This window comes from Leopardus geoffroyi, chromosome X, assembly GCF_018350155.1.
Source record: "Leopardus geoffroyi isolate Oge1 chromosome X, O.geoffroyi_Oge1_pat1.0, whole genome shotgun sequence".
Lineage (NCBI taxonomy): Eukaryota > Metazoa > Chordata > Mammalia > Carnivora > Felidae > Leopardus > Leopardus geoffroyi.
In genome coordinates, this window is record NC_059343.1 from 93,252,171 (window position 1) to 93,279,219 (window position 27,049).

At 45.2% G+C, this 27,049-nt stretch overlaps 1 protein-coding gene across 2 annotated transcripts in view; it reads right to left on the bottom strand.

The window, feature by feature from the left end:
- Positions 1-464: 464 nt before the first annotated feature.
- AMOT (angiomotin) overlaps positions 465-27,049 on the bottom strand; it is a 63,881-nt gene continuing 37,296 nt past the window's right edge. For both annotated transcript variants that reach the window (XM_045470614.1, XM_045470615.1), the window contains exons 9-14: positions 17,111-17,260; positions 15,958-16,148; positions 7,594-7,716; positions 6,375-6,607; positions 4,570-5,283; positions 465-4,209 (exon numbers count right to left, since the gene is read on the bottom strand). In XM_045470614.1, coding sequence (XP_045326570.1) covers positions 4,112-4,209; positions 4,570-5,283; positions 6,375-6,607; positions 7,594-7,716; positions 15,958-16,148; positions 17,111-17,260 — 1,509 coding nt within the window. In that variant the 3' untranslated portion in view covers positions 465-4,111. The remainder of the gene's footprint in view (positions 4,210-4,569; positions 5,284-6,374; positions 6,608-7,593; positions 7,717-15,957; positions 16,149-17,110; positions 17,261-27,049) is intronic.

The window sequence follows — 27,049 nt, forward strand, 5'->3', positions numbered from 1 at the left end:
GGGAGGGCAGTGTAAAGGCAGCTTGAACATTTTCAGTCCAAAAAAGCCGGCTTGTTCGCGGTTTTGATTTGCTTTTAATAACAAGCTCCCTCAACCAAAACTGATGAATTGGCATAAGAACAAGGGTACAAAAGAAACATCAAGGGGCCTTCCAAATTGTTAACTAAAGGATGAATTCTCTGCTTTGGGTGGCCATCATTTTAGCCCTCAGAAACAGGGAGATAAAAAGATGCAAAGCTTTTAATATATGCTGCCTGAATATATAAAGGAAGCGATTAGAGCCTGTGGCCCGTAGTGTTGTCTTAATACTTTATAATCACATTCCGTACTTTAAGCAAATGCAAATTCTGTCCAATGCTGCCCTTGAAAGGCAATTTCAGTGCATAGTAAATTGAAACTAATCACTGATACAGGGTAAATACAGCCTCTGTTGGGTAAACACCAAAGCATTTTCCACACAGTACTGCATTTTAAAATAGCTAACTTTATTGTCAGTGAAAAGATAGGCACAAAGTGGATTCAAACCTGCTTAACTTTATTGGAACTAGCTCAGTCGATTACAGAATGGGGTCGCAATCAACAAGGGGCCACATACATTTTACACCGAAGGCGATTCTTCTCTAGCCATCTGCCAACCCCAGCTATCCATTTTATTAACACATGCCATTAATCACAAGGGAGGCCAGAAAGGAGGTTTGATGATTCCATGTAACCCATCGCTGCTACTGGAAAAAAATAAACAAGCTCTGACACTTGTCCTACTGATGATGAATGACACTCGGGAGATAGATTTCCAAGGATCGTGGCGGGCTAAAATTGATGGCAATTAGCCCATCCTGATGCCTTCCTTTGAAAACATGTTCCATAAGAATGCACACATTTTAAGTAACACATTCCATATGTGAAGGAGCAACTGAGATAACAGGAGATTGTATGGCTAACAGACATGAGAATATAATTTATAAAAGTTAGTCCATATGTATATACTTTAAGCTGCCGCGTTATGAGTGTTTAGGCTCTGCATAAAAAGTAGTTTGCACAATCAGTTTGCTCATTTTCCAATCGTTGTGCCCACCCAACCGCGTAACAAGAGAACACTTGGTATGTTTTCTGTGGCAGATGATGGCAGATATTTCAGGCTCTTGCTCTCCCTGTCACCCTGAAGCTCGAAAGCAACATCGAAAATAAATCCTTCATGAAAACAACAATCGAGATACATGATTTTAAGAGAATGTGCAAGCTACTTTTCGTTAATGAAAAATGGTTAATGGGAGTTTTCCATCAAGTACAATTCATTCTAATGAAGTTTTTCTGTGCACGGGGCATCAGGGTACAACTGACTTAAATAGGTCCCCAGAGATCACCAGGCAGTACGCGTTAAGACAAGGTCACCCTTCTGTCCTGAGGTGCCAGTAAAATGCATAGATAAGTGGGAGTCCAGAAAGATCCCCCAAGTGTTATACCCTGACAATTGTGAAAAAGGTGATTGACTTGACATTTCTCCCATAAACCTGAATCTTTAGAAGGACACCTATTAGAAATTTTCTGAAAAGGCTGAATCTACCTTCTTTGTAAACACAGTATATGCCATGGACTCCTTCCATCTCTTAGATGTACGATATTACTTGAGCAAATTACCTGGGATTAAAAAAAAAAAAAAAAAAAAACTGAGCCAAAAGGGACTGCCTCTGGCGTGAGGGGGCAGAGATGCTGTGGGAAGTTCAAAGTAGTACTCAGCCAAGAACTTCCTCGTTTCCCCAAAGTACATGAGGCTAAAGAGACGGCTGCCACACAGCGTGGAACGTATGACATTTGTCACCTTCCATAATGTGATTAAAATCATGGCTCCCAGAGCTAGCAAAAAATCTGGCAATGTGTAATAACCATAAAAGGAGCAGATGAAAGGTTTCATCTTATTTGTATTTACTTATTTGGCTAGAAAGCAGCAGTCCTCAAGTTTGCTTTCTATTTGAGGACTTTTCCCCTTATGACCGAAGGGGCGGTATGAACGAGTATTAGCACAATGGCACTTATCATTTCTATTTGGGATTCATTTGATGACTGAAGACTAACGTGTAGGATGACCACTTCTTTATTGAAATGTCTAGACTGGCTGAAAATCACGTCACTCTCCCTCATCTCTCCCCCGGCCCCACAAAAAGAACTCCTTTGGCAGGTAATTAGGAATGACACAAAAATACTGTTAAATATGCCATTCCCGTGGTCACGGAGGGACCCTGTAAGATGACCTGAGACAGCCAATCCCATAGCAAGACAAGAAGTGAGGGGGATTGCTCAGGGGGGAGTTTCATGTGAGTCAATGTTGAAATGAGGACCACTAAAGAGAAAACCTTGCAAAAAGGCACTGCAGGGGAAGCAAGGTAGGAGTCTAGAACCCTGGACAAAGCAACGAGGCCAGGGACATTTTACAAATTACGAATGCCCTGGTCCATGAAGATGCCTTTCCTTAAGATGAGGCTTTTGGTATATAAGGGTTTCCCAAAATAAGCATGGTAATTGGCAAAATGGAAAGCTGTGTTGTGTGATCTTGAAAAACTAACCTCTCCAGGTCTCAAATTCCTCACCACTAAAACGAGGGGGTAGGGCTCTATTGCTGAAGTTCCTTCCAGCCACTATGCTTCACAACGTAATATATCAGGCCTACTCTTCTATTAATCCGGTTTCTAACTAACACATCCCCAAACTTCTACCCCCCCCACCCTTACCTAACACCCCCCACTTCCCTCACCCTCCCATACCCCTGAAAATTGATCTTAATGACATTGTCTGTGGATCTGTCACCTTAATTAAGGGCAGAGAGGTGACACAGAGCAGGGACCTGTGGCAAGAAGCAGCCCTTTTGTGTCCCTGGAGGCGGCCCTATGGCAAAGCTCCGGAGCCATGGCCTCCTTGGTCCCTGTCCACATACACATTTTCTGCTGCTCTCCAAAGGTATTCCAAGATGGAGTCACTGGCAGTGAGAAGGGACAGCTAAGGATACATCTGCAGCCCACCTCTCCCCCCACCTGCTATTCCCTTGGAGGTTACAGTCAACGATGCCTTTTAAGACGTTATGCTAAGAATTGGGGAAAACAAACGGAGTTATTTGAAAGTAGTCACCAGAAATTCAAAGCATTCAGCCCATCAACAAAAATGCTTCCTCGTTTTGCAAATGATTGGAAACCTGAAACTGGTGACACAGCCAGTGAACTTGTGCTGGAGAAACAATGAACACTGACCAGATTGGTCTCAGGAAAGCCAAGCGAGCTGTGCTCATGGCCACACGCAGCACCTCGCGCAACTCTCCGTCAAGGCCTCCGAAGGTCTCACTCCCTAAGAAGGAGGAAGTTGTACAGAACACAGCTAATTTACTCTCCTAGCATCTGAAAGCAATATATTAATTATCCAAATGCATAAATTACTCCAGAGTATATATATGAATGTATGAACCTCCGCGAGGGAACCAAAAGAATCCACTTCCAAAGCACCACTGAAATGAAGATAAACACAATCTCCTGGCACAGGGTAGCTGGGAAATTGGGAGGGAAAATTAGCTCCAGCACCCTTCCACACCCCAATATCCCCTGCCTTTTCTTCAGCTTACACAGCTCCTAAACCTATTCCCTTTCATGAGCCCGAGATGAGAGCTCCCTCTCTGGATGCTGCCTAGATGGTAAGTGTACAAAACAGCATAGGTACAAATTCTCTCCGGCTTCCCACTTCTGAAATCTACATGTTACGCACTGTCTCCCAAACATACTGTGCTCTTCAATGAAAATGATCTGGAATATGGAAATGCTAAATAAAATCACGCACATTGCAAACATTCATGTATACCCAGCGATTAACAGTCCAAGTGTTTGTATAAACCCAAACAATAAACTTTAGAGCACATTCTGATTCATCTGTCTTTAGAGGTACTCTCTGAGTGTGTACCAGAATAGACTGGAGTTTGTATGGTATTACTTAAGTACTATATTGTTTCAATAAAAAGTCCCTTTAAAAAACATCCCCCCCACCCCTTGTCCTCACCCTCAAAATAAGAACAATCAAAAAGGAAAAATGGTTAAAAGCACTCTTGCTGATAAACTGCAGCTCTTGAATAGGCCGTTTAGATGAGATATTCCACCATCTCTGCGTCAGGCTCTTGTCCCAGGATCTGAATGGGAGCTTTTCTTTCCAGAGTATTGGAGTGGAAAACGGGGCCATCTGAATGGAAACAGGGGGTTAGAAACCACTTAGGGATCAAGTAAAGACTCAGATTGCTAGAAACAGCCAGCGTTCGAGCCACGAAGCCGGTGGCCAAGTGAGACTTGCCTGACACCGCCTCCCCTTGTTCACCTGAGCATTTACCGCAACTGGAAGAACCACCTTGACGCACTTCTGCTCCCATCCTCGTGTCCCAAAAAGTCATTTACGGGCTCTGCACCCATCGCTTGGGAGCAATCCCCTTTAAAACCCGAACAACTCTGGCCCAACGACCGGCTGTGTCTACACCACAGGGTGCCAACAAGCAATCCGTAATAGTGGGCAGAACCCAAGGCTACCTGGGGTATGGAAGATCATTACCTGTCTTATCTGGATTGCAGGTCAGACTTGGTATAGACAAACGACGTGGTCCAGAGCCGGCAGCTGGACTTGCAGAAGCGTCAGCCTGAGCCACAGCTGGAGTTGGAGCTGGAGCCGGAGTAGCAGCCGCAGTCGGAGCTGGAGTTGGTGCCTGAGTCTGAGCCGCAGCAGAAGCCGGAGACGCTGCTGGAGCCGGAACCGCAGTCGGAGCCGGAGCTGGAACCGGAGCCGGAGCAGCTGGAGCAACCTGAACAGCAGCAGGAGGCGCGACAGCGGCGGCAGCGGCGGCGGCGGCGGCGGCGGCGGAGGCAGCGGCCGGAACCTGAGCGGCAGCAGCTGGAGAAACGGCAGCCGCAAGAGCAGCAGCAGCAGCAGCAGCAGCAGCGGTTGCTGGAGACGGGGCGGCGGCGGCGGCAGCCGGAGGAGCAGCAGCAGCAGCGACAGCAAGTGGAGCAGCGGCTACCATGGTGGTGGTGTTGGTGGCAGCGTTGGCAGTGATGGCGGCAGCAGTGGCGGCGGCAGCGGCGGCTGGCGCGGGGACAGAGACGGGAGCAACAGCTGCGGTTTTGCTGGGTTCCGTGCCCCGTTCCGTCTGCGTGCTGCAATCGCGGCTGCCCGTCTTGGAGTGAGCGGAGAGCAGGGGAGTGGAGGGCGGCACCGGCGAGGGTGTGGAGGGCACGGACTCGGCGCGGTAGTCCCCACCCAGGAGGATACCTACAAAGGGAAGACGGCAAGAGGTCAGAAAAGTACGGGTTCCTCAAATGCAGACATCGGGTTACGTCGTCTTCCTTGCAGGAGGTTCAGGAGAAGCACGAACAATGGGACGCGAGTCTCCACTTGCGCCTGCCTCCGAGGAACCCAGGAAATCGGTTCGGCAGGCCTGTCCCTTCTGGTCCTCGTTCTCCACCCCAGCACGGTGTATTAAGCCTTTAAGTCTCCCGGGGATCTGTTTTGATCTACTTTTCCAGCGGTGATTGATCTCCACTGAGCTTCCAGAAGGCTTCTACTTGGCTCCACTTACAACCCACGTCTTCCATGACCAGCCAGCCAGAAAGGAGTGGGGGAACGATCGGTGGTCACGGATGAGTGCTACGATAACTGTGTAACCTAACGTTCTCATGAAGACCAGGGGCCCCCCAAATGCCTACTCTATCCAAAGGACACTGCAAGCATCAGAGGACCAAGGAAGGTATCAGAGGCAACAAAAAGACCTACAATTAAAATACAAAGCTGGCTTTCTCAGGCTCTAAAAATGTGCCTCGTGGTATCCATAGTGCTTCTGGGGTTTTGATTAGAGGGGAAGGAATGGACAGACATGGAATGAAAAAGTGCATTCAGTTCTCATCTCAGAACATTCGGGTAACAAAAACCTGCCACCCAGCTCCATGTAGCTTAACTAGAACTCTGAATCCTTGTATTATGTGGGAGGAGAGAACAGAGAAAAGTCTGGAATTCTGAACTTTTGACTGACATGAAGGTCACATGGGCTTTGGACAAAGACAAAAGGTCTGGCATGGCAAAGGCCAAGTCTGAGAAGTTTTTAAAGGAAACTGAAGTTGTCTGCTTTCCCACCCAAACAGAAATCAGAATTCTTATCTTTTAAGGCCTTGGCTTCAACCAGTGTTCTGTCAGTGAGACGTTAGAGTGTGGAGGAGTTCCTGAATAGGCAGCTAGCCTCTCAGGAGGACAGACACCCAACCTGATATATCTTCTGCTCCAGAATCTGGACCATCACTCCCTTTCCTTGCCGAATGGGCACATTATCTAAACGCGTCACTTCAATCTTCTTTATCTACTGTCATTACCTAGGCTCCCCTTCCAGCTCTTGTCATCTCGCTTCTCTTCCATGATGGGGGTGCCGGTCAGCGTGGACGAATGTGAGAGCAGGCCTGACCCGGCATTGGAAATGGACATCAGAGACTTTGCTGGTCGCATGGATGACAGCTGCTCTGTCTTACTTGGCTCCTTCCGGGAACGCTGCTGCAGCACTTTGATCATGGCGTCCTTCTCAATAATTTGGGCATGGAGCGTCTTAATCCTAGGAGCCAAAGACAAAGAACATATAAAAAAACCTCATTGCCACCTCCATGTTCTGGTCTCACTGCCTGCACGGACTTGAGTTTCCATGATCTTTTCAGCTGAGGAGTGGTTTAGTCGTTTCGACATTGAAAAGCAAGGGGCGGTGTGCTGTGTTTTTAAAAACGCCTTTCTCGGGGCGCCTGGGTGGCTCGGTCGGTTAAGGGGCCGACTTCGGCTCAGGTCATGATCTCGCGGTCCGTGAGTTCGAGCCCCGCGTCGGGCTCTGTGCTGACAGCTCAGAGCCTGGAGCCTGTTTCAGATTCTGTGTCTCCCTCTCTCTGACCCTTCGCCGTTCATGCTCTGTCTCTCTCTGTCTCAAAAATAAATAAACATTAAAAAAAAATTTTTTTTTAAATGCCTTTCTCCACACCCAGATGAATCTAGGAGAGCATCCAGGAGTCGCTGCTTACACCTCAGGAAGCCACAGCAAGATACCGGTGGGAAAAAGGCCTGTACGTAAGAGAGTAAACGGATGTAGTGGGTGCTAAACGGAAGATTCTGAGTCAATGGAACAATGCACTTAGTGAGAAGATGAGGACTTCTTTGAATGGGCCGCAACTTGAGTTGATAAGTAAATGATCCTGAGTTTATAAGAGATATCAGATGCCCTACCTCCAAGTCTGAATGGATATTCTTTCACTGTGCATTCTGCTGTATCACAAGATTGAAGTCCAATGCTAGAAGGAATACCCAGAGTACAAATACCAACAATACGGTTCTGGCAGAGGGAAGATAGAAAGCAATTACCAAAGCCAATGGGGAAAGCAAGGTAAGGGTCATTGCATTTCAAACCCAAGTGAACAGGCTGGCAGGGGTGCAGGGGTCGGGGGAGGCTGCATTACCGGGTTTCTCATTTGTGAATGAAGATGCCTACCCTTCCCTCCTGACCTATCTGGTCTCTATACTTTCTTCTCAGATCCACTGGGGTCCAGATTGATATTTTACCTGCCCTCCATGTCAAGGCAACGCTTGTTGGCCATCAATATCTCTTCCTCCTCTTTCTGGATGCGAGCTTCCAGAGCCGTGTCGTAGCTGGTGTTAGGAGAGTGGCTGATGACTGTCGTATCCCTGGGAAGGAAAATGACAGTGATGAAGATAAGGCAGCAAAATCAACGAATCTTATCATCTCCCTCCCACGTCAAAGGTATTGCTGGAAAGCGGTAAGCTATAGTCAAACTCATTAGGAATGGTTGGTTTCTGGATGACTGACCGAAAAGAACGTCCAAGACGGGAAGGTTCAGCTTTCAGAGCTAGCTAGAAGAGGTTTTTGGCATGGATACAGCTGCAAAAGTCAGTGAGGGGATTCTATGAGAGGGACACAAACCTCCTGGCAAAGAATCCCTTCAAGTTTTTAGATCCCGGCCAGGTTATACGAAGATCTTTATATTTTCACTTTATATTATTATTTATATGATAGAGAAGATATTATAGACTTTCACTTTATTCTCATGATAGTTATGAAGGCAAAAAGGCTGGACTTTGATGAAAGTCCGAGAACGTACTAAACAGCCAGTGCTACAGATGTATACCAGCAACTATAGAGACGGCCCCGGCAAAGGTCAGATTGGGCAAGTGAGCTGAGCGAAAAGCATGGCCTTTGAGTCAGTGCCACTTAATTCCTGTCTAACCTACGTTGGAAACATTCTAGTGCCAAATCAAGGAGTCTCTTCCCCCAGCTACATGACTGTTCTCTTGCCAGAGTCCGAACTGCATGAGGGACCATCATGTCTCCTTTCAAAGTGTCTCAGGCCATTAACTCTAATACTAATTAATAAGGAGTAAAGCGTGTGTGTGCGTGGGGCGCGAGACGGAGAGAGAAAGAGAAGAACAAGGAGAGGAGGAAGGGGAGGGGGCGGGGCAAGGCTGATGTCTAAACAGCACGAGTCAAAGATACACGGGGATCCTGTATCGTCCTGATAAGTGAGGTCATGCACCTTTCTTTAGTTCATTTAGAACCAGTGGTAGAAAAAAAGAGGGAAAGGAATGAAAACGACCTGGATCCTCTTTGAGTAACTTGGAGGGAAAGAAAAAGGGATTACGGAGAATATTGATGTAATTATATTGGTCTTAAAGGAAAAGCCGACAATAGACTGGGAAAACAATGAATTAGCACCGCTTCATCATACTTCCTATGAGAACGGGGATCTGTGGGAGAATTTTCTGCTGGCACCTGACAATTATGTTCTGTCAGCTTACAGACTGTGACAGTACAGACGGGAGTGAAAGGGCAGGGAATGAAGACACAGACAGCGGGTATTAAAGTTAGGGAATTTTGGTGAGTTCCTCAAAACTCCTGTTGCCCCAACATGCTTACACTTGATATGCCATTTAGTTGAATGGTGAAACAAACTGGGCCAAGAGAGAGAAGGCCTTGCAGTGGCTCACCTAAATTGAAAACATTTTAGCATCTCAGGATTCTACACTTGCTCCTAGTGCGACCAGGAATGGCCCTTGTGTTCCAAGGTGCTCAAGGGGAAATGGCCTTGTGTGATGTTGAGAGCACGGGCTCTGACTAGAGACCACACGAGGGTCCAAGCCTCCTTTCCCAAGTACCCCGCCACGAACAAACTCTATGCTCAGGAAGTCAGTTCACTGCTCGAGACGTCCATCTCCTCAGACAGAAGTCATAATTACACCTGCATCTCATGGCATTTTGGGGGGGGGGGGCTCAAATAAAAGCACACATGTAAAAGATACAGTGCACAGTAAAAACGCCCAACAAACATATCCGTAATTAGAGAGAAAAGTATGGGTAGGGGCGCCCGGGTGGCTCAGTGAGTGAAGCGTACGACTCGGTTTCCGCTCAGGTCAGGATCTCACAATTCTGTGTGTTCAAGCCCCATCAGGCTCTGCGCTGATGGCACAGAGCCTGCTTGGGATTCTCTCTCTCTCTCTCTCTCTCTCTCTCTCTCTGCCCCTCCCCTGCTCACGCTGTCTCTGTCTCTCTCAAAATAAATAAACTTAAAATTTGTTTTTAAAAAAGAGAGAAGTGGGGCGCCCGGGTGGCGCAGTCGGTTAAGCGTCCGACTTCAGCCAGGTCACGATCTCGCAGTCTGTGAGTTCGAGCCCCGCGTCAGGCTCTGGGCTGATGGCTCAGAGCCTGGAGCCTGTTTCCGATTCTGTGTCTCCCTCTCTCTCTGCCCCTCCCCCGTTCATGCTCTGTCTCTCTCTGTCCCAAAAATAAATAAACGTTAAAAAAAAATTAAAAAAAAAAAAAAAGACAGAAGTATGGGGAGAAGGAGAGCGACATGCAAGAGGGTGTGACTTTAACCAATTCCGGCTCTAGGTGGAATCCTAGGGGCAGTTCCTGCAGCGCAGAGTTCCAACACGATGGCCGCTTCAGAGCCAGGCCGCTCTAAAGGCTGCGTGGTGACTATGGACACCGGGGCCATGAGCGTGCGGTTTGTCGCTGGGGGAGCCAGTGCTGGCCCACGGCCACCTTCATTGCATAAAAGACCATTTTGGGGACGCAGAGCCCTGCCAGCTCATTGATATGGACACTGCAAACTCCTCAGGAATGGAGCCTGAAAATGTGGGGCACTTAGTGAATTCCTCCAGAGCTGCCAGGACGGCCTTCAACATCAATCTTCCTTCTAGAAGACTGGGGCCACTGAGCCAGTGGCTCAGGCAAAAGCAAGCAAGCAGCGTTTGAAGGAGCGACTTGACCTAACTTCCAGCACGCTGAGACTATCCTTAAGCACGTCAGGAGAGAGATGCTGGGCTTGAAAACACAATCTGCAAACCCCAGACTGTACATCCCTGATTTCGACATCCTACATCTAAATTCTTTTTTTTAAATGTTTATTTGTATTGTTTTAAAGATTTTTAAAAATGTTTATCTACTTATTTTGAGAGAGACAGAGACAGCACGAGCAGGGGAGGGGCAGAGAGAGAGAGCGGGAGAGAGAAAGAGTCCCAAGCAGGCTGTTCACACTGTCAGCGCAGAGCCCGACGTGGGGCTCAATCTCGCAAACCATGAGATCATGACCTGAGCTGCAGTCAGACCGACTGAGCCACCCAGGTGCCCCTTACGTCTAAATTCTTAAGTAAACGATTTCTGGCAACTGTCCCTCCAGGCATCTCTCTCCTTCCAATGAGATTATCCCCATCACCTTGCTTACATGGCTTTCCAGAATGTCACTCAGGATTCCCTAATTAAAATAGCTAGACTTTTCAACTTTTCAACTTCGAATCCATCTTTTCCTGTCAGTAGCATCCTTTTGTTTATTTAACATGTGAACTTGACCGTGACTGGAGCCCTGTGGTTGAAATTACTGCGATGCTAAAAAGTGGCTAGACATGCATCAGTCCCTGACTGCAGGAAACTTGCAAAGGGAGACAAAAAAATATAAGGGCAAGCAATTAATTGTTACAGAGGTGAGCGTGAACTTTATTCCAACAGGCACTGAAAATTATGAGAGCTGGAATGATCCAAGCTGTGTTTTAAAAAGATAACATGGTCTCTGGCTGAAATGTGATGGGGGATTCGGGGAGCAATACGCTGGATTTGGGCAAACCAGTCAGAACGGTTATTGTAATAATCCCAGCAAGAGATGCTGACATCATGAACCGATGCAAACAGGCCATAGGAGGCAGAATTGCTACACCTTGGAGATTATTTACATGTGGGTGTTGGAGAGAGGGAAGAACGAATGAGAACTTTTGGTGTTTCTAATTCAAAAGACTAGAAAAGATGGCATACAGCTCATTTTCTATGATAGAAATATAAGGAGAGATTGTTGGGGAAACATTATAATGGGTTTTGATTTTAGTTACATCAGAGTTAACACATCTTAGGAATAGCCATATGACAATATCCAACAAGTTGTTGACAATTCTAACTTTAACCTAAGGGATGTCAGAATGAGAAACAAACCTGAGGACGGAAACGGAGAAAAGCCTATAAGGAAGGAACAGGTAGGCACGTATAATGTGTGTGACCAGCTTCTACCTCCTGCTTTCCCTTCCTTTCCTTCTTTCCCAGATTGACATCATCCAATATAAAAACAAAACACTGCACGTTTGGGGAAGGTTAATGACTGGATTCAGGAAATGCAAACTAGTAAATTACATGGCTGATCGGGTTTGTTATCTTTTTTTTTGAGAGAGAGAGAGAGAGAGAGAGAGAGAGAGAGTGTGTGTGTATGTGTGTGAGCACGCACGCACACACGGGGGAGGGGCAGAGGGAGAGGGAGAAAGAGAATCTTAAGCAGGCTCCATGCTGTCAGCACAGAGCCTGATGCAGGGCGTCAACTGTCAAACTGCGAGATCATGACCCATCAAAGCCCCATGCGGGACTCAATCTCAGGACTATGAGATCATGACCTGAGCAGAAATCAAGAATCAGACACTTAACCGACTGAGCCACGCAGGCGCCCCAATTATCTTTTCATCCTTTTGCTGCTATTCAGAAATAAATTCACCACTGGTGAGCCACAGTCTGCGTTGCCACATCTATTCTTCTAGGTCGAAGTACTCGGTAGTAATTTCCCTTATGTAAATTAAGCATCTAAAGAATCTCTAGGAACACGATAATACGGAAGTCATAATATGGGCCATATTATTGTGATTACTTACCGTACTTTTCAGTGACTAAACAATTAATAATAAGCCTCAAACAGTAACTCTTAAACAGTTAATAATCCCTAATCACCATCTTGAAATCTAATCACCATCCTGAAATCATCAAACCAGCAGAGTAGTGGTGAAGGTGTCAAAATGTCACTTTCAATCCCAGTTCTTCTTCTTAGTACCTGTGTGTGATCTTGGGCAAATTATTTAACCTGTTCCTCATACGTAGAATAGATAATAGTACTTATCGCAAAGAGTTATTGTGAGCATAAGCAATAACGGTAAAGCACGTAGCAGAGTACCTTATATAGAAAACAAACAGTACGTGTGATTTCTTGCCTTGACAGCTGTCCCTTTGACAAGTGGTGCTTTGTAGAATCAAAGTGCTAACAGGGGTATGAACAGATCACCTAATAGGTCTTCTCACCTGAGAAAAGGCAGTTGTCTATTATTATATGACAATCTGTACTTGAGGGGCACCTGGGTGGCTCAGTCAGTTAAGCGTCCAGCTTTGGCTCAGGTCACGATCTCACGGATCGTAGGTTCGAACCCCATGTCGGGCTCTGTGCTGACAGTTCAGAGCCTGGAGCCTGCTTCAGATTCTGTGTCTCGCGCTCTCTCTCTCTCTCTCTCTCTCTCTCTCTGCCTCTCCCCCGCTTGTGCCCTGCCTCTCTCTGTCTCTTAAAATTAAACAAACATTAATTTTTTAAAATCTGTACTTTATTATTCACAACGGCCAAAGACCAGAAACAATCCAAATATCCATCAACAAGTGAATAGATAAACTGGGGTGGTACACCCAGACTTTGGAACACTAGTCAGCAATGAAAAGGAACCAACTATCGATACAGGCATCAACTTGTATGAATCTCAAAATAGTTATGCCCAGTGAAAGAAATCAAGCAGAAAGAGTACATACTACATGACTCCTTTCGTACAACATTCTGGAAAAGGCAAAATTGTAACGACAAAAAGCAGACCGATTGTTGTCTAGTGTCAGGTGGGGGAGGAAGGGATCAAGCTGAAGGAAGGGGCACAAGGGCACTTTAGAATGCACCCTCTATCTTGACTGTGGGGTGGCTACATTATTGTATATGCCTGCCAACATTCATCAAACCACATAAAATAGGTGCTTTTTAATAGGTAAATAATACCTTAATTGAAAAAATTCTACAACCACCATTGATACCACCCAAGCAACATTTCCCAAATGTGCATTTACCTATAAGATATTACATTGGGAACATATAAAGTCAGAGATACTAGCAGAATACACAGAAACCAAGCAGGTCATTAAAATGTGGCACTACATTTACGGATTGCAGTTAGACAGTTAGAAACCGTTTCCTTCTCTGTCACTTCCTTCCTCCTTCCTTTCTTTTTGCTTCTTCCTCTCCTTCCTTACTCAAATACAGGTTGAGCACTTTCCATATGCAACCAATATCCTAGACGTTTAAACCTTCTTAAGAAGGAAAAGTAGACTATAACGCCTTTACCACAGAAAGGGGCAAAGAGCAGAACCCTGGTCAAATTTGTAGGGTCGAATGAAACCACTGGACAGAAGAGAAAGAGCAAGAGATGTTGGAAAGGAAGGCAGAAGAACCCATAGGTTCTGAAATTAAGTTTCCTGGATGCCACCTTGTAAATTGGAAATCTCATTAAGAAAAGAGGAAAAGGAAACCAATCCCCGTGGCCGAGCATAACAGGCACTATCTTTGGGAAAAAATAGCATAATCCTAGAAATAGAAGGATCTGGAGGAATTATTACAAGGACCCCAGTCCTTGTCTACCTAGTCTACTTGTCTCATTTTGCGGGAATGTGAACACGGTCTCTCAATTTCTTCTGAGGGCTGGATTAATAGGCATGCAAAGAAGCATACAGTCCCGATACAGGATGTTTGCCCAAGGAACTAACGTAAAGTGTTTCTGGCCAGGTGGAAACTGGCTGCTTTTTATCATATTAGATGATAAGCATGCACTTTTACTGAAAACCGTGATTACATGGAAACTTTCTACCTGGTGATTTAAACGAGTGTGGTTTAAATTAAATCTGCTTTATGGAAGGCAACAGATTCTGGGAAGAAGTCTCTCAGAAAGTGGGTTCCCCCAGTATCAAAACTTTCCAGGAAGGCAGGAAGGAAGGAAGGAAGGAAGGGAGGAAGGAAGGAAGGAAGGAAGGAAGGAAGGAAGGAAGGAAGGGAGAGAGGGAGGAAGGGAGGGAGGAAGGGAGGAAGGGAGGAAGGAAGGAAGGGGGGTCGTTTCTTTATTACAAGGACCCCAGTGACAACCTCCTAGCTTTCTTGCATTTCCTGACCTGAAGTCTATTCTGAAGTTGATTTTAGCAGTGAACCTCCCAGCATCAAGAACGCTGGCTTTCCCACATTTTCTCACACTGCACACCTTTACGAGCTAGATCTTTCTAAGTTTCTGCCCAAAGGTGACAAAATTCGCCCTTCGTCTCCTTTTCTGTGTTGGAGTTTCCTGAATAACCTTTGAATAAGCACTGGGCACAGGTGTTTTCTTGGGAGGGAGCAGCTAAAATTACACTTAATTCTGCTTCTAATCTGCCTACAAACTCCCCGACCATCTTCTGGCACAGCTGGGGCTTTCGTGCGCTCCGTTACTGCCCTCGCACGTACGGAGCGCCCTGTTCTCCCGAAAACAAAGACAGGTATGCTTAAGCCCATGATGACCTCGAAATCCATGCACAGGTGATTTCAAGCCATATAAGATTTATCAGGTCTCCATGTACTTGGAGGAAGGCAGAGTGTGTTAGAGAAACAGTAAGACGTCCTCCTGGAGAATCAGGAATACGTGTGCAAATCACGAGCCCAGCTCTTAAGCACTGACCTCCTCCCGATTTGGCATGAGAAGGACTCGCAAATAAATGTATCTGCCACCCACTCGACACACACATCACAGCCTAAACTCTGGCAAGTGTTTCCAGATTCCGCCAGCTCACCACCTTTAGGAGAACGTTCGAAACAACACTGTGGTTTTTAATAACTTTCTGGGTAGAGCCTCTCTGGGTACCATATGCTCTGGCCTCCTTAGATACCCGACTGGAGACCAAGCCTCTGTCTGTCTCTCCAGCAACCAACGCCATCTCCTGATGCGAATTTAGTTTTTGTCGTTTCTCTCTTTCTTTTCCAACGGGTGATTATGAACAGCAGCGAGATGGACAAACCGGACAAGAGCACTGTTTCCTCCAAAGACCAATATTTAATGTTTTCACGTGCCCAGGGGACACGGAAGAGGCAGAAAATTTAAGAAAAAAAAAATCCTTCTGCCGCTTTCTCTCCCTTGCCAAATGGCATGTGACCGGTTACATGTGATGAACTCATGGACACGGAGAATGTGGCTCAGCCACTCCTGAGTGACATTTAGTTTCTGAGTGGCCTTTCTCCGGAGTGGCTTTCACTCCCGTCCTGGGGCTAAACAAAGAAACCTACACATGTGGCCAAAAGAAGGCGTGGCTCTAGCGAAGGAGGCCTGCGAACCTTCAGTGGATCTCGTGAAGTTAACGTTCATTTTCAAATTCCTGACCCCAATTCCTAAAAAGTCTCTGTTTAACCAGGTGAAAGGAAACACACTTAGGCAGACACTGGGGAGGGGAACAAAGAGCACTATAGGAGAAAAAGAAAGCAACACATGGAAAAATCTTTCAACAGGTCACCTTTCTGTTCTGCCCACCCACCCATGCCCTTCAAGCAAGGATCCCGGAAGCCAGCCACTTACCTCTGCGCAGCTACGGTCGCGGCGGCGTCTAGAGCGAAATGCCTCATCACATTCTCCTCTAAATACTTCTGCTCCCACTTTGTCATATCGGCTTCCAGGGCCAGAATCCTCTCCTCCTTCTCGCGAAGCAACTCCATCAGCGCAGTGGCACTGTGTTCTGAAACACTGGCGGGCTGAGGGTTGCCCTGGCGCTGGTTGGGGAGATGCCGAGACCCCTCGGGTTAGTGAGAGAACCATGCTGACAGCCCCACTTGAAGAGCCCCTATTCTTGGAGAGCGTGACTGCCCGTGCCACTTCAGTTTGGATCCTGATCCAGAAGCAAGGGGAATTCAGATTTCCTCCCAAGGCAACGGCACTTTCTATCTTGGGGCCTGAACAGGAGACTCCGTTGATCGGGAAAGCAGCTTGCCACATCAAATAGTCATGCCGTTCAGAAAGTGGATCGTGGGTTGAAAAATCACTATCCCTGCCTGCCAGCACGGCACACACTAGAAATGGACATTAAACACCTAGGATTGGGCCCCTACCTTGCCCCCAACTTGTTGTGTAGCCTTAAGTGAGTCACGCAACCTTTCCTGGCTCTTGATTTTCTCCCACCTGAAAATGAGGAGGGGTACAGCCAGATGATTCTAGAGACCGGAGCGTGGGGCACCTGGGTGGCTCAGTCAGCTGAGCGTCTGACTTCCGCTCAGGTCATGATCTCGCGGTTTGTGAGTTCGAGCCCCGCGTCGGGTTCTGTGCCGACAGCTCAGAGCCTGGAGCTGCTTTGGATTGTGTGTCTCCTTCTCTCTCTGCCCCTCCCCCACTTGTGCTCTGTCTCTCTCTCTCTCAAAAATAAATAAACGTAAAAAATAAATAAACACCGGAGCCAATTCTAAAATGTCTGGAGTCTATTTGTACAGCATTTTCACTTCTTATAGGGTCTACTGCTCACATGAAAATAAAAGGTACAAGACAATAGGCATTAAGGATTTTGCCGGGCTACGAAAGCTAAGGAAGCCGACCTCACTGTCGCAATCAGGAGGTGGTCTGGAGGAAGATCAAGTGGGGCAAAAACAGCTAAAGATGAGCAAAAGTGTGGCTCTTATCTTCATGTCCGACACCCAATGGAAAACCACCAATCAGGAGCGATCTCGTTTTAAGTTCTCCGTACCTGCTGAATTCTGAGCGATTCCAGTTCCCTCTCTAGCCGCGTCCGGAGACGATGCTCCAACTGCTCACGTTTTTCACACGCTGCCTGGAGCTGTACGAGGGCTTGCTGCATCTTCTCGACCTTATCTACATACACCTGCTTCTTTTTCAGCTGAAATTCCAGGTAGGGAGAGATGTGAGACGGCACAAAAGAGGACAGCAGAGTCAGTTATGCAGCCCCCAAATCCAGCCTTGTGTTTACATCTCTTTCTGCCCCGCTCCAAGTAAAGAATGAAATGGCAAGAAGGTCCTTCAGGATGAGGAGTACGCTGCCTTGTACTTATTGTGCAGAAAATGCGATGGGGAAGAGGAATTAGGAGCCCCCCTTGGACAGTTTCTGCTTCTCAAAAGTGAAGTTACCATGCAATGGATTATAAGAGTTTTTAAACCTCTTCATTGACTAGCACTGCCCCACTACATGTTTATGAAAAGAACACAGGTTATTTGCAATTTCTGCCTCACTCATGAGCCTGAGTTGATAACACTGGACTCTGAGAACCCAGGACTATAATTTCTCAACTTTATGCTAAGCCCTTTACAGATATCTAAAGACTCGAACTAATGAGTCAAATCCAAACCTAAGTGAGTCAAACGTGATTCTTCCTCTCTACAAGCCTATGAACCATAACTAAAAGCAAAGGTAGAAGCAGGTTGGGACAAAGAATTTGAAGTTTTTAATTTATTTTATAATGTTTATTTATTTTTGAGAGAGAGAGGGACAGAGTGTGGGCAGGGCAAGAGCAGACAGAGGGGGAGACACACAATCCAAAGCAGGCTCCAGGCTCCAGGCTCCGAGCTGTCAGCACAGAGCCCGACGCAGGGCTCGAACCCACAAACCATGAGATCATGACCTGAGCTGAAGTCGGATGCTAAACTGACTGAGCCACCCAAGCACCCCTGAGACTGAGAGAATTTGAGTTCTTTGTCCCCTTGTAGTTTATAGGCCAAATCCTGGCTCCATTGGAATAGAGGAACGAGGATCTCAAGGCTCTTTTAAGAAGGCATATACCTCAACACTTAAGATTGGGCTAAGTAAGTGCAGCTTCCCAGCTTGTTAGCAAATGAGGAGGTTATGCTTTTCATCATATTCGTGGGGTGCCTCTCTTGCTAACAGAATCAACCCACGAATTCTTTCTAACGAATACATTCTTCCAGGCTAGTCTCACATCTGTCATTATCATTAATCATGGAAGCTGAGGTTAGTTAAGGATACTTTCACTTTAAGAGCTAAATCGAAATATTATTGATGACCCTGTGAAGAGGGAATTGAAGAATTCAGCTCAACTCGAACTTTTCAACACGTTCCCCAGCCCTTGAGCTAGCTAGCTAGATAGTTGCAATGTTAGAAGTTACCCTTCCAGAACTGCCCAGACGCATTTAGCGGGGGGGCAAGCCAGCAGGACCAACCCGGCTCCCCCATTGCAGAAACCAGGTAACTTAACAGTAATGAGTCCAAATGACTGCTGTCGAGAATGTCCAGTCAGACTGCAATGGCATATGCCGAACTCTCCTTGTCTTAAATGCCTTGTCCCCACATGAGGATAGCCAAACTTCATCTAGATTGTAGAAAACCGATCTTATATTTTCCTATCAGACCTGTGGTATACTTTGCCTAAGTGACTTGGAAAATAAAACTTAAAAAAATTCTTTTTCTATACTTTCTTGACATTTCCTTTCATTCTAAGATCGACTTCAATTTAGCCTTGTGGACCAGTTGAGGTGAGTTATAAGTCTAGATGTTTTTTTTTATCCATTAGACTTTTTCCTAGAAAATAAAACAAACAAAAGCCATTCTCTTTCTTTCAGCAAGCTTACACTTTTCTTTCCTGGGATAAATAACTATTTGTAACAACAATGACTAGGGCAATCAAGACCTTTAGGCCATGGATGTCTCTGCCTTCCTATTTGCTAAGCTTAGAATAATTGGAGAGCAGGGAATATCTTCTAACTTCACCTTTTGGGTTCCATAATCCTCACGAGCTATTTCAAGTTGAATGCATGTATTTGTGAATCACTCTGAAAATCCTAGGGGAGCAGTGCAATGTTAATGCAGAGAATGTTAACTATAATTACTGAGGCTTACAGCAGTTATACTTAAAGGCAATTAAAGTTAGCATGCAGTTCTTGCCTTGATGGTAAAGTACTCCGGTGCAAGCTCAGAGAACTGAAAAACAAGCAGTCCAGGGCCTGGTGGAGGTCTCCACACCCTGCCTTTCTTGAGAAAGAAAACCTTAATATCTTAGCAAAAGCATCTCCAGCAGTAGAAGTCACTGAACCAACCCTTCCGGAAGGGAAAAGCAATAAAGGCCCAGGGAGTTTTCTGAGCTGGGTGAAGATAGGCATGCAGGTCAGACAGCTTTCACAAAGCAGGCCGAGAAAAATCCAATTATGATTATACATAAGGTACCAAGACCACGGTTACTGGCATAATTCACCTCCCACCTCCTTTAAAAGAAGAAAGAGTGTAGTTCACCCATAAATACCATGGTCATTTAGCAAATGCTTAATCTGTAGATAACTTAAGACAGAAAAGGACAAGTGTTGGATGCTACCAATGCAAGACCCTAGAGATGAAATCAACAAGTCAGCTGTATTCTAAGTTACATACTCTGTTTTCTAGATCTCATCTATATTTAGAAAGGAACAAAGGTCTATATGGTTTATTCATTCCTCTACTATCGTCATATGCTTCACTTTTACCTTCATCGTGATAAATCCCTTTTCTTTTCTGCCTCGCCCCTGTACACGTATCTCCTGTGCTAAGCTCCTCAAATGTTAGATTGTTAATTAGGACATTCTGGGTCCCCAACTTCATCTTCCAATGTGATCAGAAACGCCAGTGGTTCCTTCTTAGGTAAAAAGAGAGGCCACATAGTAAAACGGTTATGGTCATGAGCTCTGGTCTCAAAAAATCTGAGTTCTCCCACTCACTAGGTACGCAAACTTAGGTAGGCTATGTAATTCGTCCACCAACAACATGGAGATGATGATAATGTGATATACCTCTATAAAGATCAAATGAGATAACGCATGACGTGCTTAGTAGACCACCTCATAGAAAAAGTACTTAGAATTGTTCTTTTTTTTTTTTTTTAAAAAGTTAATGTCAAATCACACATGCTCTGGTCCTTTCAACTCTGAACATTCATGCTAGATAGCCTTGATATGGTTCTCATTATTTCTGTAACTCTAATTATCACATTCATGTCAAATTAAGACAAGCCAAACAAACAAATAACAACAAAGACAGAAACCGACTCGTAAATATGAGAACAAGCTGGCAGTTGCCAAAGGGTAGGGGAGTGGGGGATGGGCAAAGTGGGCAAAGAGGATTAAGAGGTACAAACTTCTGGTTCTAAAATATATAAGTCATGGTGATGAAAAGCACAGCATACGAATGTAGCCAATAATACTGTAGCACACTTATCATGGTGAGCATTTTGTAATGCACATAATTGTTGAAACACTATGGTGTATACCTAAAATTAATATTGTATGTCAACTACACTCAAATTAAAAAAAAAAAACACTTAAAGACATTAAAAACACAGCCATTTTCCCCTAGGAAGACATATAAAACTAATCCTCAAATGCTTCATATGATAGAGCTTCAGATATCTTTATAAGACAAGGCCATTCACTGGAGATACAATTAGAAGCAAGCGCTAAGTAGCCACATGGACACCCTATTTTCTCCAAATGACACATTTCTCCAAATGAGAAATAAATACTTTACTTAGAGTCAAAGGTACTGCTTTAAAAAAAAAAAAAAAAAAAAAAAAGAGCCTTAGGCAGACCTCATTCCCTACAATACCACACAGAGTCTCAGATATTTCTTTTTTTTTTAATTTTTTTAATGTTTATTATTTTTGAGACAGAGAGACAGAGCGTGAGTGGGGGAGGGGCAGAGAGCAAGAGGGAGACACAGAATCTGAAACAGGCTCCAGGCTCCCAGCTGTCAGCACAGAGCCCGATGTGGGGCCCGACCTCACAAACCGTGAGATCATGACCTGAGCGAAGTCAGACACTTAACTGACTGAGTCATCCAGGCGCCCCCAGCTATTTCTCTATTTGACAGCGAAATGAAAGCTAAAGGAACCAAGTGGCAATCAGGGAACTTGGATTCTAGTCCTAGCTCTGCCGTTGATGGTAATTTGTTTCCGTGTTTTCGGCCTCAGCATCCCAATTTGTAAAACATGAGGAGGGTTTCAGGAGTCAGCAAAGGAAAATGGTCAGCGGCAGGCTAAATCCATCCATCTCCATTCATTTATATATTGGCTATAGATGCCTTCCGGCTAGAATGGCAGAGTTGAGCAGGGGCAGCTACAAAAGAAACCGTATGGTCTACAGAACTTACTATCCGGTCCTTCTGTAGATAAAATGCCAGACCCTGGAGTGATTTTCGAATTGTTCTGTGGAGTGCTTCAGAGGCCACGGTGGTGGGGAAGTTGTATCAAATGGCTTCTCTTTTACGTGTTGTATATATTAGGGTTCTACCTAAAACTTAACTTCAACAAAGACTGCCACATTGTCGAAAATATATATGAATATATACATGTTCTTGTGTGTTGTCTGTCTGCCCTAGCGATTGGGCCTGTCATCTGACCTCACTCCATCATCTTTTCACATGTGATACCTCAGCATGGCTAAATAATTTAAGGTCCCTGAGGACCCCATGGTATTTCACACCTCAGTGCCTTTGGATATGGAGATTTTAAGAAATTTAAAAAGAAATCACTAGGCTAGAGAGATGACCTCAGAAGGTCTCTAATAGTCTTTCAATTCACAACTATTTTATGGATCTCAACTTCCCCTTTTCCCCTACAACGTTGACCAACAACTGAGGAAGGAGGCAAAATGAGATCCCAGAATTCTGTTTGGGGGCAAAAACAAAATAGAAGTTCTGCTTTAGTTTGTGTGTATGTGCATGCAAAAGACAGAACATGTAATGGGTGTACTCTCCATAGGATCTCAGATGATTCGTTTCTCCATGTCTTCAGCATTCAAGGAAGTGAAAGTTCACTTGAAAAGCTTCTAGGGGCGCCTGGGTGGCGCAGTCGGTTAAGCGTCCGACTTCAGCCAGGTCACGATCTTGCGGTCCGTGAGTTCGAGCCCCGTGTCGGGCTCTGGGCTGATGGCTCAGAGCCTGGAGCCTGTTTCCGATTCTGTGTCTCCCTCTCTCTCTGCCCCTCCCCCGTTCATGCTCTGTCTCTCTCTGTCCCAAAAATAAATAAAAGTTGAAAAAAAAAATTTTTTTTTTAATTAAAAAAAAAAAAAAAAAAAAAAAAGAAAAGCTTCTAAAGCCAAGGTAGTGGCTCAGGTCTAGAGATGAGTACTCATGGGCCTCTAGAAAAAGCCAAGTAAATCCATCATTTAAACCAAATTTTCGGGGCACCTGGGCAGCTCAGTCTGTTAAGCGTCCGAGTTCGGCATAGGTCATGATCTCGGGGCTCATGAGTTCGAGCCCCGTGTCAGGCTCTGTGCTAACAGCTCAGAGCCTGAAGCCTGCTTCAGATTCTCTGTTTTCCTCTCTCTCTCTGCCACTCCCCCGCTTGTTTTCTCTCTCTCTGCCTCTCTCTCTCTCTCTCTCTCTCTCAAAAATAAATAAGACATTAAAAAAAATAAAACAAATGATCTCTGGATATTCAGTGAATAGGAGAAATCATTCCACCCATTCAAGTTTTCTTTCCAAAAGCCAGTTTTCAAAAACTTGTCAGAGCTCCCTTTCCCTTGCTTTCTATAATTCTATATTCTCCTAATGGTGTTCCTTAAATCACTCTTAATTTGTGTCTTGATATTTTAGACTCCCCTTCCCTTCCAACTCCATCCCTACCTGCTACCACAAAGGTCTAATGTATGGGTGTTTATTCTTTTGCTTCTATCCCAATGGTTCTTAACTGGGGGCGATTTTTCCCCTAAGGGGTCATTCAGCAATGCGTGGAGACATTTGTGGTTGTTACAGCTCGGACTGGGTTGCTCCTGGCTTCTTGTGGATAGAACGTCCTGCAATGCACAAGACAGCCTCCTCTACTCCTACCAATGAAGAATTATCTGGCCCCCAATGTCAATAATGTTGAGGAGATCTCATTCATGCCGCACCTTCAACAACTGCTTATATTCACACTTTAATATTATCACGCTCTCTTTAGTCACAGAATAATCTGTCATTCGAATCATCTGACCTGACCCTGATTGTTGCTTTTCTCGAAGTCTCTCATAATGTGTACTCTAGTAGTATCAGTCATTGTGTAAGATTTTATTCATGTGTGGATTTGTTCGTTTGTTCATTCGTTCATTCAACAGATACTTACTGAATGCTTATCATGTGTCAGGCCCTATTCTACATCTGAGAGGAGCAGTGACGCAACAAAAAGCAAGACAAAGTCCCTGCCCCATTAGAGAGCAACATCCCGTAAGCCCCATTAGGGCAGGGCCTTTCTTTTTTCCTTTGCATCCCTCTCAGGTTCTAGTTCGAGTTCATGTTTTCATGGCCCTCTTGGTGACCAGCTCATATGAAATAGCTGTCGAACAGAAGAGTAAAAATGCGCATAGCATAGCTCAGCTGTAACACTACAAACATATAAAAAATAAACACGTACATTCATTAATGTATCTACTTTGTTTGGCAAGTCAAGTTAAGGGTGTCATGTCATTCTGATTAAGAGAGAATTTTTTAAAGGGGAACCAAAGTGGGATGAATGGCAGAAAGGCAATCCAGCGAAGAATAGGGCAGATACTCTTGAGCTCAATCAATCATATTTTTCCATTGCACTTCTGCAATAATTTGAACCCATTCCCAAGCATTTGGCAGATCTCTTAACCTCCTTCTGACTCAGGAAAATCTGATCCCTGCAAATGAATACCACGTGATGGCATCTTTTCCCTCCTTCCAACAACTGTGGACGTCTTTCAAATGTATTTTTTTAAGGATGGCTATCTACAAAACTACTCCTGGGGCCCCTAAAGCTACCCATTGATCTCGGCCATTTGCAAGGAAGTCATTTAATGATTCACCTTTTTCCATGTATGCACTGGTGGACACAGCATAGGGTAGGATATTTTAGAATTAAGGGATCTGGATTTTGTCTTAGATTTATCACTAACTGTATAATCTGCCTGCACTTCAATGTCCTAATCTGTTGAAAGCAGACCAAACTTGCAAGGTTCATAGTGGGAGATATAATAATACGTTTGGAAATGTTTTCAAAAAGTTAAAAAAAAATACATAGGGGGTAGGGATGAATAAGCAGAACACAGAATTTTTAGGAAGTGAAAATAATCTATATGATACCATAATGACAGACACCTGTCCTTATACATTTATCCAAACCCACAGAATGCACAACACCATGAGTGAACCCTAATATAAGCTACGGACTTTGGAGCAATGATGTGTGGATGTAAGGTGCATCTACTATAACGAATTTTGCCTCTCGGTGGGGGATGTTGATAATGGCGGAGGCTATGTGGGTACGGGGGCAGGGAGTATATGGGAAATTTCTGTACCTTCCCCTTCTATTTTGGGGGGAACCCAAAACCAGTCTTAACAAGTAAACTCTTGGGTGCCCGGGAGGCTCAGCTGATTAAGCATCCGACTTCGGCTCAGGTCATGATCTAGAGGTTCGTGGGTTCGAGCCCCAGATCGGGCTCTGTGCTGACAGCTCGGAGCCTGGAGCCTGCTCCGGATTCTGTGTCTTCCTCTCTCTCTCTCTCTCTGCCCCTCCCCTGCTTGTGCTGTGTGTGTTTCTCTCTCTCTCAAAAATAAACACTTAAAAAAGCTTAAAAAGTAAGATCTTACTAAGTAATAAAAATATACAGATGGATAGGTAAAGGGGGTGGGATATTATTACTGGCTGGCTGAACATCATCATATACACACACTTCATTGGCTAAAAGACACTGAAACGAATAATACAGAACTAAGTCCAGTGCCATAGAAAACATCCTTCACTATGTCTCATTTTCATCTTCCCTTCCATTGCCCACAACTCCACTCACTGTGTCACAAATGTCACAATGGAAGGATACTTTCTGGGGCACCCGGGTGGCTCAGTCGGTGAAGCATCTGACTCTACATTTTGGCTCAGATCACGATCTCACAGTTCAAGGGTTCGAGCCCCACGTCGGGCTCTGTGCTGACAGTGCAAAGCCCGCCTGGGATTCTCTCTCCCTCTCTCTCTGCCCTTCCCCGGTTCGTGTGCATGCATTCTCAGTCTCTCTTAAAATAGACAGGTAAACTTAAAAAAAAAATAAGGGGGTGCCTGAGTGGCTCACTCGGTTGAGCGTCTCAGTCTTATTTCAGCTCAGGTCACGATCTCACAGCACAGAGCAGCCTGCTTGGGAATCTCTCTCCCTCCCTGGCTCTCCTTCTCAAAAGAAATAAGTGAACAAACATTTAAACAAACACAGAAATAAACTGTACTTTCTTTCCTCGTCTCCTCTCCACACAACTAGTTATCTGTTGCTCCGTGAGCCGTTAGTGATTTCTGTTTGATTTGATTCAGCCTTACTCAGGAGCCCTGGGCTCCAAGTAAGAGTTCCCTCTGAAGCAATCTGGTAACACTACCCTGGTATTAGCAAGCTGCCTCTGTCTGTTGAAACCACCTCTAGAAACTTGCTACCAAGAGAACGGAGTTCATTCTGTTAAGGAGACTGAAGGAATTACACAAGGCTTCTACTTTGGGAATTTAAAAAGGTAAAACCACAGGAAAAAAAAAAAAACTGAGAGAAAGCAAGCTCTGGGAGGTCACTCCGTCTCTATTTGGGGTGGGGACATAATTTCTTCACATACTGGGTGCAGCAACACCTACCTCAATAAAATATGCGGCCTTAAATCTAGGAAAGGCCATTCTTAGATGAAATGCCCTTCAAATGAGTCAATAATTCATCAGCAGAACACCCTGGAACATTCCTGGCTAGATAACGTACTCAGATCTTCCATCCAGACTTTATAATCCAGCATAACTATTACGTGAGTTTTACCTAGAGCAACAAAACCCTGTTTGTTTCACGATTATTTGGGATGAGACATAAATGTCGACGCCTAGCACGGCTTCCTCTAATCCCGGGAAAGGAGACCAGTCACGGTACTATGAGGATGGCACAAAGCTGTCCATCTCTCCAACCAAAATGACAAATCAAACAAGTGGCAAGGTAGCCAGACATAAGAGAAACTATCAGCCATAGCGACTAATAGTGGAAATGGAGGGAAACAATATGAATTTCGTTCTGAAGAACCGAGCGCAGTGGCAAAAGGACACTGGAAAACGCGCTGCCACCAAGAGTTATCGCTGCGATGTCTAACGCATCACCAGCCATCATAGTTGAGCCAAGGTTAACACTTGGGCCCCCTTTCCCTGAATCTCTGTAGCCGTCATTCTAGCCTCGGGCCAAAAAACAAGGCTCACTTGTGGTGGTTGTTGTTGGGTTTTTTTTGTTGTTGTTTTTTTTCTTTTGTTTTTTGTTTTTTTGCCAGCCCTCCCACATTCTGCTCTGTCCCTTCCAGTGCACTCTTCTCAGTAAGCGGCCCACCCGCAGCATCTTCCCTCTTTGATCTCGCCGGGGCCTTTTTCCCACCATCCCTGAAACAATTACCCAAGCAGTGGCTCCGCTCTGGGTCATCATAAGACAGTAGCCAGCCAGAAGCCTGGGCTGCCTTGAGCCTTGTGAGTGGATATGCCAGGCATCTGTCGAAACTCTCCAGTGAGGTCGAACTGGTGGGGGTGGGGGAGATCTCTCTGAATGGGAGAATGCCATGGTTGCTGTGGGACACAGAGTTCTTTTGACTTGGGAGTTTAATGAGCCTTCACTTCAACAGGACCTACGTGTCCCGAAAGATAAGGGCAAGGATGGAAAGGCACCATTTACCTTGGCTGCTGCTTGCTGCATAGGCTGCAGATTG